Source organism: Nyctibius grandis, chromosome 6, assembly GCF_013368605.1.
Source record: "Nyctibius grandis isolate bNycGra1 chromosome 6, bNycGra1.pri, whole genome shotgun sequence".
In the NCBI taxonomy this organism is placed as follows: Eukaryota; Metazoa; Chordata; class Aves; order Nyctibiiformes; family Nyctibiidae; genus Nyctibius; species Nyctibius grandis.
The window spans coordinates 27178538-27192406 of record NC_090663.1 but is presented as its reverse complement, the minus strand read 5'-3'; the positions used below and the strand labels follow the sequence as shown (position 1 = coordinate 27192406).

The window sequence follows — 13869 nt, the reverse complement described above, 5'->3', positions numbered from 1 at the left end:
TATTTCTTTCAAACACATGCAACTTTTTCTATCCTATATAAAAGTCCGCTGTATAGCTCTACATACAGCAGCAGTACAAAATTAATAGGGGTCTGTTCCAGTCCTTCAGCAATTTCCCTGAATTTCTTCAAATAAACTCAATTAGGAAAGATAATTAGCCCTGAAAGATGCTATTTCAGTACTGATTAATTTATCAGTCTCGGTATACACAGCTGGGGCATCAGTACAGCAAATATCTCATAGAGCAGTTATGTGATATAATTTAATCTTCTAACATACTTCAAATTACAGCAAAACTACATGTGTTGAGATAGAGTCAGTTTACTCAATACAGCAAGACTGAGGCCTGCCATTTTTCCTTTTCTTGAGGTACAGTCATATAAAATGTGTCCACACTTAGACCACAGTGCTGAAGAGATTCATGGAACATGACAGCAATGTGAAGCAACTTCACATGCAAGAAGGGTACGCGTGGAAATCTGAACATGCAAACAACTTACCACCTAAGTATAGCACTCTGCTTGGATGAATTAGCCTTGCTGACGTGTAGGACATGAAAGTTCAGATGGACTGCTGGGCTACTGCTACTTTACTGCTCCTGCTACCTGTGAGAGCATGCTTGCAGCATTGCATAACGCCATTGAGACATACCTTTAGTTTAACAACAAAGCTGATTAAGCAATAGAAGATGGAAGACATTGTATGTATTTGCTTTTATGATAAACAAAACATCCACCTCAATGCATGTTTGCAGCATTTCTCTGCAGTACCTTTACAAGAAATAGTTTCACCATAGATGAAGAAGAAAGCTCCCACTGACATCTTCTGCACTGTAGATCTCCGCTGGTAGGGTGGCTGTGCATCTAAAATGAGTCTGCCCAACATAACAAACCGAGCACTCCTTCAGGTATCTGGAGTAACTGATTCACACTTCTCAGTAAAGATCCTACCAAAGGCAGCTTGGGAAAGAGAGGAGTAGATAGGGACTGTATCAAGTTGGTCTACAGTATATACTGATGTTTCTCTCTTATTCTATGGAATAGCATTTTAAAATGCTAATTGGGATAGTTATTGCATTAACATAATCCTTCTGTTTTAACATTTAAAAGCTTTGATTGTATATATCGTACTTTATGAAACAAAACCCAAATACAAGTCATTACGGATGCCACTATTCCTCTAAAGCAGTTAGTTACCATGATTACCAGACATTTGAGTTAAAGGCACCCAAGCCAGCTCTGTAACAACATGGCTGTGTATCGACAAGGTAAAGACAAGAGGCTTCTCCCCACCAACTACAGCAGAGTTAGTACCACTGGCATCTTATTGAAGACAAGGTGTTCCATCTGCATGAGATGTGAAAGGTGCAGCAGACACTTGTGTTCCCAGATGCTTGATCTGGACAAAGTTATGAACTGAATTTCTTTCCTTATCACTGATAGGACTGGGAACGTGCTAGAATCAAGGTTTGAAAATGTTTTCTAGTACAAGACTCTGAATGCAGTTTCTTACTGCTTTGTCATATTTAACTGTTTGGGCTATAATGTTACTTGATAAAGAGGAAACAATTTAACTGATGGAGAGTCATATAGTGACTTGAATTTGGAAGGAGGTGATTAGCTGAGCAGAGTTGTGAAAAGGAAACACTATGACTGTTAATTTGGAAAACAATTAGCACAGACCAGTGAGATGTGATCAGGGGCTGTTGAGAAGTGAAGGTGCAAAGGGAGGGAAAGAGGAAGGAATTAGTTATTCCACCAGTTCAAGCGGCAGTCGGTACAGGCTCCAACCCTGATGCTGTACGTGGACATCAGTATGATGCTGCACAGTGGGATCTCCTGCCTCTGGCTGTGCACTTAATGAATCTGGCTTCAGAATGAATCAAGGCTGGGAGAGGCTGAGCTCTCCAGGGCAGTTGCCATTACTGTTCCCGTAGTGGGGAAGCTTAGTGATTGTTCAGTTCAATACTTAACTATCAAACTTCTGCCAAGGCAACTGATTCAAATTATGAAAACAACTTTTCACTTGACCATTGAATATGTATTCTCCTTGTTTTAGGGGCTTGGCTTGAAAACCTGGGGTTTGAGCTGCAGAAATGCTGAACACATTAATCGAAAGGAGTAGAGTTTTGAATGTATGCAATGTTAGACTGAGTATCCGAGTTGAGACACATTCATTCTGCCTAGACGTGCAAATGAAGAGAGAGAAAAGACCTAAAGACAAAGTTCACTTAGAAGAAGCGTAATGTTTACATTAACATCAGCTGCTCAGATCTACTAGTGCTAGATGCTCAAAAAAGCACAACTTATGTAATTGCCCTCAACAGTGTGATGCAAATCAAACACTTACCTTTACCTTATACCTTTACCTTATACAGCAGAAACTGTTTGAGATGGGATCAAGTCCTTTCCAAAGACATATAATTGTGATGGATACTATAGAAAGCCTAATGTAAACAGAAACTAGACCATAGATTTACAAAGAATTTTTGGAATTTTTGGTCTGCAACAAAATGCTAATTCTTGCTTCTACAGTGTGAGAGAAATTTGGTTTTCTTTACTAGAGACTCTAGTAAGCAAAGTATTCCCTACAGGATTCCTCCAAAATAGAGCCTACCATCTAGTAAATCATTATTTTAATATCTACCAATGCTATGAAAAAATACAGAATTTAACCTGAAATTTCAATTTCAGGAAACATATTTTTGTTGTGTTTTCCCAATCATCTCAGCATTACCATACTATATTTCTTTACGGCAATTCCTAACCTCAGAGGTCCTTTGGACACATATGAAGCTCAGAACATCTCTGTTCCATTATAAAGATTTCTTAAATGATCAAAGTGTATTGTCCCCTAAAACACATGAGAAACTGCCTTATGGACTTCAAAAGTATCTCAGTGTTAAGTTACAAGTATTTGCCTTATACTTCAATTAATTTTCAAACAATTCAAAATACAAATTTTGTAGAGCAGTAAATAAAATATTGCTTGAAAAGTTGCAATAAAAGTTGATTTCAATTCCAAAATTGTATCAACATATCAATATACAAAAATTTGAAAATAAACAAGAAAATATCAACAAAAAGAAAACAGACTATTTTTTATTTCTAAGAAAATGTCTTTTTCTTATAAACAACCTCCTCTCTCAATAAGCAAGACAAAGCCTTCACTAATAATAACAACAGTAGGACTGGTTTTGCTCAATAGGGGAAAAAAACTCAAGCTCGAGAGTTAATATCTCACTTTTTTAATGTATTTTGGGAAAAAACAACAGAAAAAGCCAAATAGTCTTTGATTTTCAAATAGGTAGAAAACAAGTCTAATTTTTTTGATTATTTGTCTTGGTTGTAAATAGACTGATGATATGTAGTGTACTTAAGCTACTTTTTAACAAGCTGTAGTTTTAGTTGGGTAATATGCCTTTAAAACACAACACATGGTCAATTATAGACGCAAAAGGGATATTGCCTTCATTTTATCTTGCAAAGCACATCATAATACAAGTATTCAGTTTTGTTTCCTGTGGCAGAGCAAGCTTTTTCCCACTTCCAGTGGTTTCATAGCCATGCATGTAGAAACAGAGGTATCCTCTGTCTCCCTGCCACACCCAGGAATGAATTATAGCCATTCCAGGTATTCAGTCTGATCTCTTCATAAAGGGTTAAACTCTTGCCTTCGAAGAAACATGAACATGTCCCAAGCCCACAAGCAGATACTGCTCTGCTGGATGTTATTCTAGGTAGCTTTATCAACTACAAATAGAGATAACCACCTGCAATAATTCTTTTGGCATTATTTAAACAGTTTGTCTGGCTCTTACAAATGTCAGCCATTTTAACTACTCTTCAGTTCTGGTATCAGGAATAAGCACAGCTTTAAAAAGTACGTAATGGGAATTAAATACGTAAATACAAACATATCACTGGAGATGTTTTTCTAAAGTGATATCAGTTTTGTTTGCACAGCCATTATAGTCGAGTGCATATGGAACAACCTGCAAAACAGGCTGAAAAGCACAGCCTGTGCTGTGGGTGTGTGTTTACTTGCTTGCTCTGTCATGAGTTTCTTTTGCAGAAATCCAAATTCACAAGCTATGCTAATGTTGAAAATGTAAGAGTCCACCTGACCATGTGCGTTCATAGAAGAACAGTAGCAATTTCTATACAAACAGGGTTTTACAATTATTTAAAGTCCAATTTAAAGAATTAAGCAGGAATGGTAATAGGTGTTATTAACATTAATGTTTTCTCAGATCGGACAAAAAGACTTGATTTTTATAATCTCTATGCAATTATCTTCGCTGGAGTTTGACCATGCCACCAAGCAGAGAGGCTCTTGTTCTTGAAAAAAAAAAAGAAAGAAAATTAAGTAAATACAGAATACAAATGATAGCACTGGAAGTTGCACTATGAGACAAGTACAAATTCAGCTTGTACTCTTTTTTTTTTATGTGTGGTTTTCTAAATCAATGGCAATGCTTTTAATGTCACAAATTCTGTTTGGCCTTCCCATTCTTCTCCAAGACTAGCAATAACTGGTGATCCGGTAAGCTGGCAGAAGGTAAACATCAGACAAGTAATTATTGAGAGGGGAACTCTTTTTATTTCATTTGCCCACGTTTATTCTTTCCCAGTGTTCAGCAAGTAGAGGGAAAAAATATGGAAAAAAATCATACAAGATTTCATTAGAAATTGATTAGAAATTAAACAGTCAGTAGCTGAAGACAAGAGCATAACTTTCCAGTTTCTTGTGGACTCCTCAGATGTGGACTCTGAGCTCTCCTAAACCTTAAGGCATGGGAGAAAACACCCGAGAGGAATCAAAGCCTGACGCTTCCTGCACAACCAGGAAAGAAGGGACCAGTACACGTTTATCACAGGGAAATGACTTTATGTGCTGCTTTGATTCAGACCCGACTTAATGGTGACTGCAGAGCTGTTGTTAGCTGTCCACATATTTAGGATGCTTCGTTTTCCCCCGTGCATTAAAACCCGACAAACCGCACGGAGGCCTGGCACTGTTCACTGGTTTGTTAAAACAGTTAAGGCTGCCAGCTCTCCTTCCCTGTCAGAGGTGACCGAGGACACCAGTACTCCCTGTGGAGCTGCAGCAGCTAGAAGCCCACCATTTTGACGCGAGCTGCTACACCCGTTCCCTTTACAGACAGGCCAGGACCCGCCGTAGCTGCCCAGGCTTCCCGCTCGGGTTCAGTGGAGCGGTTAAAAGCGGTTAAACCTCCGCCGCAGGGGGACCAGCCGTTGCCGCCTGCACAGAAAGGGGAAGGGACAACGAGGGGACCAGAGCGGGTGGGCAGGGGAGGCTGCCGGAAGCCGCCTCACCAGCGCCAGGCCACGGCGGGGCTCTGCGCCACCACCGACGGCCGCGGGGCCAGGGGAGAGCACCGCGGGCACCGCCCCACCCGTCGCGGCTCTGACGGCAGCGCCGCGCGCCGGCTTGCGGGAGTTGGCGCGAAGGCGGGTGGGGCGCGGGAGGCATGGAGCCGGAGGCGTCCCGCTAGCCAGATAAACGCCGCCGGCAGCATGGTGAGCGCGCCGGGCCGCCCCCCCTCCGCGGTTCTCCACGGGTGGGGGAGGGAAGGGAGCGTTGCGCAGTGCCCCGGCGGGGCCGGGTGGGCGTCTTCCCCAGCGCGTGACTGCACCCCGCGGCCGTTGGAGCCCGATGCGGGCCGAGCCGAGCGGAGCCGGCGTCCTCTGCCCTGGGGGCCGCCCCGGGTGCGGAGGTTCTGCGCTGTGGCGGAGCGGCAGAGACCGGCCTGGGCGGGAGCGGCTGGGAGGCTGCGGAGGAGAGGCCGCCCGCCCTGCCGCGCCTCCAGGAGGGCCCGCGCGCTTCCCGCCGCTGCCGCCCTGAGGGGCCGAGGCCCGGCTTCCCGCGCGTGCCGGGAACATAAACCGCTGGCCGGGGCAGGGCCCGCGTTGTGTCCTCGCCCCGAGGGGAAGCGTCTGAGCCTCGCCAGCATCCCCCCTCCCGACACCGGCTGGTGAATCAGGCGCGAACCATGGCGGGGAACGCGGACGAGCGAACCTCTCTCTAAACGCAGCCTGCCGAAGGTTTAACTCTTCCTTTAATTTCAATAAGCACACCCGAGGGCGTTCCTGCTGCCGAATTGGATGGCGTGCAACATTTGCAGAAAAGCAAATTCATGTGGGGGAAAAAGAACTTAAAAGTCTACAAGTAGGCACTTGTTTATGAATATTGAAGGATGCAACCCTCAGTAAGGGTTTGTAAATATAAATATATACCTGTTTGTGTGTCTGCTTTTCCAAGTGCTGCTTGCTTATGCAGCCATTATAAGATGGTGTCTCCTCTTCGTCTCTGGCTCAGATAAATTTGCTTCTACTCAGAGTCTCTCTGCAGATGTTTTACTGGCTTAACTACAAATGCCATTCAAAGCCAGTTAGGTTCGACTTTGATTTTGTATTCTGCGTAGAGCTTGTCCTTGTTTGAATCTTGCATCTCATTCTCTGCAATGATGGGCGTTACAGTCTTTCACAGTAATGACAGAGGTCTGCCAGCACTAAGAATCCTGAAACTATTGAACTGTGATCCTTTTCATAGTTTGTTAGGGATGGCTGATGACTTTATGTACGAGGACAAGTCTGCCTTTTCTGTTCCCCTGCCATCACCTCTTCAGAAAACTGATCTTGCGGGAAGACTTGCTTCCTCCTTTCCCACCTTCCTGGGACAAAGGCTTTCTCACTCTATGCAGTCTTCTGAATGTCACGAATCTTGCAATGTCTTGCACTTTCCTAGAAGGGACGAAGACAACCATCATTTTGAGGAGAGGTTGAGTTCATAGAATCATAGAAGGGTTTGGGTTGGAAGGGACCTTAAAGATCATCTAGTTCCAACCCCCCTGCCACAGGCAGGGACATGTTTCTACTAGACCAGGTTGCTCAAAGCCCCATCCAACCTGGCCTTGAACACTGCCAGGGAGGGGGCAGCCACAACTTCTCTGGGCCACCTGTTCCAGTGTCTCACTACCCTCACAGAAAAGATATTATCCCTGATATCTAAATCTACCCTCTTTCAGTTTGAAACTGTTACCCCTCATCCTATCACTACATGCCCTTTTAACAAGCCCCTCTCCAGCTTTCCTGTATTTCTCGAGTTGCCTCAGCCCGTTCAGTGCTGAAGAGGCTGTACAACCATCACTGCTGCAGCTGCAGCGATAGAGGCAAAAATACAGTGATGTTAGTAACCGTGTAGGCTGCTCTGTGTGTGCAGTGACAGCACAAGCATATTGGAATTTAATATCGTACCTTTGCAAACAGAATTTTTTTCAGGTAGTGCCAAACATAAGTAGCCCCCATCAGGTTGGTTCTGCAACATCTTGGCAGTGTTAGGTTAACGGACTTAATCTTAAAGGTCCTTTCCCATCAAAATGATTCTATGGTTCTGTAATTCTATGATCTTCTCAGCTGTTCTGAACTAATGCGTGTAGAGTTACACAATGAGCTGATTTGTCTTAGAAAGGATTTATTTTTTTACCCAGATTAGTGGCCTGACCCAGTTCCCAAGCAGAGAGCTGTACTGGTACAACTGAGGGAATGAATAACTGTGAGTAGGGGCTACTTGAGTTGCGTCTAGCTGAGAGAGACATTCATGTGGCCGGAACTGTAGCATCAGCTGGTGTGTAGGGCTCATTCCGAGAGCTTTAAACTAGATTCGAAGGGGGATGGGGTGGTAGCTGGGCTTGCACCACTGGGGCAACGCTCTAGTGTTGAGGTAGACCAGGAGGCCTCCCATCCCCCTGGGGTGAAATCGGTGTGCTCAGCTCGCTCCCTGCAATGCCTGTACACCAATGCACGCAGCATGGGGAATAAACAGGAGGAGTTAGAAATCCGTGTTCGGTCGGGGGGCTATGATCTAGTGGCAATTACAGAGACTTGGTGGGACATCTCGCATGACTGGAATGTGGTCATGGATGGCTATGTCCTGTTCAGGAAAGACAGGCCGCTAAGGAGAGGTGGTGGAGTTGCTCTTCATGTGAGTGAGCAGCTAGAATGTATTGAGTTCTGTCCAGGGGCGGATCAGGAGCGAGTTGAGAGTTTGTGGGTGCGAATTAAGGGGCAGGCTGGCAGGGGTGATACTGTTGTGGGTGTCTATTACAGGCCACCGGATCAGGATGAGGAGGTTGACGAGGCCTTCTACAGGCAACTGAGAGCAGTCTCACAATTACAGGGCCTGGTTGTCGTGGGGGATTTCAACTACCCTGATAATTTGCTGGGAGGCCTACTCAGCCAGCCATCCTCAGTCCAGGAGGTTCCTCCAGTGCATTGATGATAACTTTCTGATGCAAATGGTGGATGAGCCAACTAGGAGAGGAGCGTTGCTGGATCTTATCCTCACTAACAAGGAGGGTCTGATTGAAGCGGTGAAGGTTGAGGGCAGCCTTGGTTGTAGTGACCATGAGATGGTAGAGTTCAGGATCTCATGTGGCAGGAACAGAATAGCTAGCAGAATTACAACCCTGGACTTCAGGAGGGCCAACTTTGGCCTTTTCAAGCAATTGCTAGGGGAAATCCCATGGGACAGGGTACTAGAAGGTAAGGGGGCCCAAGATAGTTGGTTAGCATTCAAGGACTGCTTCTTCCGAGCTCAAGATCAGAGCATCCCAGCAGGTAGGAAGTCAAGGAAGGGTACCAGGAGACCTGCATGGTTAAGCAGGGAACTGCTGGGCAAACTCAAGTGGAAGAAGAGGGTGTACAGATCATGGAAGGAGGGGCTGGCCACTTGGGAGGAATACAAGTCTGTTGTCAGAGGATGTAGGGAGGCAACTAGGAAAGCTAAGGCCTCCTTGGAATTAAACCTTGCAAGAGAGGTCATGGACAACAGAAAGGGCTTCTTCAAATACATTGCAGGTAAAGCCAACACTAGAGGCAATGTAGGCCCACTGATGAATGAGGCGGGGGCCCTGGAGACAGAGGATAAAAAGAAGGCGGAGTTACTGAATGCCTTCTTTGCCTCTGCCTATACTGCTGGAGGCTGTCCTGAAGAGCCCCGGACCCCTGAGGCCCCAGAAGAAGTCAGGATAGAGGAGGAATCTGTCTTAGTTGATGAGGGCTGGGTGAGGGACCAATTAAGCAACCTGGCCGTCCATAAATCCATGGGCCCTGATGGGATGCACCCGTGGGTGCTGAGGGAGCTGGCGGAAGTCATTGCTAGGCCACTCTCCATCATCTTTGCTTAGTCGTGGGCAACGGGAGAGGTGCCTGAGGACTGGAGGAAAGCGAATGTCACTCCAGTCTTCAAAAAGGGCAAGAAGGAGGACCCGGGTAACTATAGACCGGTCAGCCTCACCTCCATCCCCGGAAAGGTGATGGAACAACTTGTCCTTGGTGCTGTCTCTAGGCACATCAAGGATAGGGGGATCATTAGGGGCAGTCAACATGGCTTCACCAAGGGGAAGTCATGCTTAACCAACTTTATAGCCTTTTATGAGGACATAACCCGGTGGATAGATGGTGGTAAAGCTGTGGATGTGGTCTATCTCGATTTCAGTAAAGTGTTTGACATGGTCTCCCACAGCATCCTCGCAGCTAAACTGAGGAAGATGATTAAGGGAGTGGAACATCTCCCTTATGAGGAGAGGCTGAGGGAGCTGGGTCTCTTCAGCTTGGAGAAGAGGAGACTGAGGGGTGACCTCATTAATGTTTATAAATATGTAAAGGGCAAGTGTCATGAGGATGGAGCCAGGCTCTTCTCAGTGACATCCCTTGACAGGACAAGGGGCAATGGGTGCAAGCTGGAACACAGGAGGTTCCACATAAATATGAGGAAAAACTTCTTTACGGTGAGGGTGACTGAACACTGGAACAGGCTGCCCAGAGAGGTTGTGGAGTCTCCTTCTCTGGAGACATTCAAAACCCGCCTGGACGCGTTCCTGTGTGATATGGTCTAGGCAATCCTGCTCCGGCAGGGGGATTGGACTAGATGATCTTTCGAGGTCCCTTCCAATCCCTAACATTCTGTGATTCTGTGATTCTGTGTACTTAGAACTGTGATACTGCTTGAAAAATACTGTCTAGTACCTGTGCTGCAGTTACTGCTATTAGTAAACATTAATTAAGCATAGTTATCCAAGCAAGTATTACTGGCTTCACTGAATAAATCTGATTTCAGTTAGGGCAATTTTTCTGGACACACCAGATGTTAGAGCTGATGTTTGCACAGAACTTGCACTGAAATAGGCAGAATGTAAATAAATGATTCTTTTGATGCAAGGCCCTCATGGACACACTTCAGAATATCTGAAATAAGGTGCATTACTTTCTGTTGCAGTCATTGAGCTAGGCTGGTGAAATTCAGTTTTCCATCTTGTATTGTGTTTTGAGCTGCAAACTGAATTATATGATGTTATTTTGGAAAATATTCTGCCTTACTGGACACTGTTCTTCTAAAAACACTGTGCCTATTATGGTTAGGTCGAGATGGTTCTATCATCAAAGCGTTGGAGTAGTTGATCTTTGGTTTAGGATGCTTTTGAAATGCAGCAAAAAAACCCAGTATGGAATGTTCATGACTTTCCTAACTGACTTTTTTGAGCTGGATATTTACCGAAGTCTTAAAAGTCACCCTGACAAACTCTTCGAGTAACCAGTCTTTACACTACCTAACGAACAGGTGTCAGTTTCTATTCATGTTATTCTTCTCAGTAAAACAGACAGATAGAAATCTTTCAAGAGAAAACTTGCAACCTGATGTGATTAATTGCCATGGTCTTCTATAACTGCATAAGATGGAGGATTTGAAGCAGTAGTCAAACTGGCAAGAACGAGATGGCACAGCCATTACTGAGATCATACAGTTGCTAAGATAGCTCAGCAGGAACCAGTGCACCTGAACACAGCCTTTTAGGCTGTTCAGATGCTATGCAGCGGTTACCCCCCGAATTTAGCAGAAGTGATCAGAAATTCTTACTTAGTTCCACCTCTTACTTAGGTGGAGCTGCTCAAAGTTACACGTCTTGTTGCTGCTGCTGAAGCACCCATGGGGAGCCACACTAATACAGCCTTACCTCTTTAATTTTAGCATTCTGGGCAAGGGACCACCTGGGACAGCCATGCTGGTGAGTGCGTCTCCAGGATACGCAAGGCTGATGACTCCTGTGGCTTTTGGGGGAACGTCCCGGAAGGAAACTTGCCAGTTATATTAGTACATGCCTTTCCTCGTTTGAATGAGCACAGATAAAAGCTAAACGTATGCAGTTTTTCCCTCCGGTGAACTCCTATATATGCATGGCATTATATACCAATAAGATGGTCAGTTGGAGTATGTTAAACAGATAAACCCAGAATGGAGGCAAGTGATCCTATCTGGGATCTAATAGTCTTCAAACTTGTTGGATGGGAATCAGTCTGATGAATACTTACATTGCTTCATTTCTGCAATTACTTATGTGATGAATTAGGGATTTATCTGGCATCTCTTAATAAATGGCACGGAAGATCTGTCTCTTAATGATTCTTGGATAAAAGCTTCACTGAAAGATAACTTTATTGTTGTACTGTGGCATACTTTTCTCCCAAGCAATTCTGAGGTCACCGTCTGTTATAGTCCAGCAGTGGCTAACAAGGTTACCTTTTCTTCTGAAGAGCAGGCTAGCTGAAGAAGATTGGAGAATTTATAACTCTGAAGATTGAAGAAGATTGTACATAGTTATTTGTTGGATGGTGCTTTCTTAGTAAATGGGTAGAAGATGCTGCTTTGAATAAAAAAAAAATTGTTTATTCTCATTTGACCTGTTAATCTAATGAAATACTACCTGTATTATAAAAGATAGTAGCAGTTGACTGTCACCCATTTGTTTTAGGTGTTTATGAAGTGATTTGGGGGAAAATACCTCATAAATTTGACCCCGATTAGATACTATTTTTTAAAAGTTTGAAGTGGCAGTTTAGGTCCTCTTTATAGTACGTTAAACATAGCAGGGCTTACAGCTATGGCATTTGTTTTGTGAATTAAAGGTGTTTATGAAGAGCTAACTTGATATCTCATGAGAACTGATGAGGCAGAAAATAATAATTTACATGTTATAATTTGGGCCTTAGCAGTTCAGGAGCTGTGATATTAAACCAGTGGAAGAAGCTGGGGCAGAAAGGTCAATTTCATGTATTTTCTTTGTTAAGTCTGCATTTCATAAACCAGGATATGATGGTATTTCCTTGTATAAGTCTGTTAAAAAAAAATTAATATTACTGCATGTGGTGTTTGCAGAGCAGCTCACTTACTAATTAACAGTTTTTAGTTAAAATGCTAGAATGAATAGAGTGTTACTATTGATCTAAAATTAATTATTCTCCAAATATTTTAAGCTTAAAAGTAACAACTATAAAAAATGAAACAAAACTTTAAAGTCACTTTATTTTGTGGTGTAGTAGTAAGTATTTAGATTATTTTACTACCTAAAAGATCTAATGATACTTGTAATTAATTTCTCTGTTGTCTATGTTACCTTAAGTCTAAAAAGAAGTCAGTAATAATGATGGAGTGATCGAATCCACGAATCTACTTCAAGACTTTTTAAATAGATGCTTTCTTCAAACCTCTTAGCTGTAGGTATCAGCAGTCAAAATTTCAGAGCTTATATAGTACTGCATTTATATTGTAGGAATACATGTAAAATAGCAGGGTGTTGGAAATTTATACCTGAAGGCATAAATTCCATAGATGGAAATCTGTGAAGTCTCATTCAGGAAGAATGCTTCCCTATCTACCGTTGTCTGTTTGCTGAATCCATATTGTTATATGTAGGTAAAACAAAGTCTTAACTGTTTACAGGAAACAACAGTTCTGATTCTAGAAAATTGTTTTAAGCTAAGTATACTAGTTAAACCTATACATGTCCCATATTTTGTGTATACTTTCACATTACATATTCCATTGATTTTAAGCCCTACAGGCTCTGATAATCCAAATCCAAACCACCAGGGAACTGACTGGTAAGAGAAAAGGAGCCTGAAACAGCCCTTCTTGTTAATCAGATGTTTGTGGAGATTTCTTCAGCATTTACTGCTTTACTTGTAGTTCCCTATAACAATCAAAAACTACCCAGGTGAACTCTATGATGGGGAATAGCCATCAGCTGGGTAGAGTGTAGTCCTGAGCCACACCCTTTTCCTGCTTTATATTTAGGCCATAGGAGGTACTTTCTTTCTCTAAAATGGCTGCTACCCCTGGAGGTAGTGAAACTGACCAGGTACACATTTTCTTAGTTTCTTTTTAATAAAACTTAAATACTAGTTTTTTTCAACAGAAGTCAGATTTGATTTTGTGTGCACAATAGGGCTTTATTAAAATTGAAGCTTCAGTTGCTGATTTTACATGTTTAGAAAGCTTTTTATGGTTATACTGTGGTCAGATAATAAAATAAGGTTACAAAATAGACCTTTTGGAGCTCTTTGTATTAAATTATTTCTCTTTCCCTAAATTTTAATCTGTTTTTTGCTGGCTAATTTTATTAGTCACATGAGAGTTACTGTCCTAAATTTATGAGAAGGTGGAGGATGCAGTATGTCCCGCTACTTGACTGCTTTCTAGCTCTTGGTGCTTTTCTGTCTTCTACATCGGACACTACTTCATAGCTGAGTTGATCGTTTTAACTATAGAAATACTTTGGGCTAGGTTTTTGATCATTAACTGGAAAAAAAAAAGAATTCTAATTATACATTTGTCTTAATGCACTGTATTTCAGTGCTAGTGGAGGTTTGTTTTGAAGTGTGTATTGATGAAGATATCCAAGTAAGGGAGAAGTAAACTTCTTTTTATGATTCAAAGACGAGAAAGGGTGGTACAGTGTCTGAGCAGCTATGTTTAACGAGCTGGCTTTGTTTTCTTAATTGTAAGCAG

General features: G+C 43.0%; 1 protein-coding gene across 3 annotated transcripts in view; it reads left to right on the top strand.

Moving 5' to 3' along the window:
- Positions 1–5397: 5397 nt before the first annotated feature.
- Positions 5398–13869, top strand: part of RFC1 (replication factor C subunit 1) — a 49144-nt gene continuing 40672 nt past the window's right edge. For all 3 annotated transcript variants that reach the window (XM_068404280.1, XM_068404279.1, XM_068404278.1), the window contains exon 1: positions 5398–5543. In XM_068404280.1, coding sequence (XP_068260381.1) covers positions 5541–5543 — 3 coding nt within the window. In that variant the 5' untranslated portion in view covers positions 5398–5540. The remainder of the gene's footprint in view (positions 5544–13869) is intronic.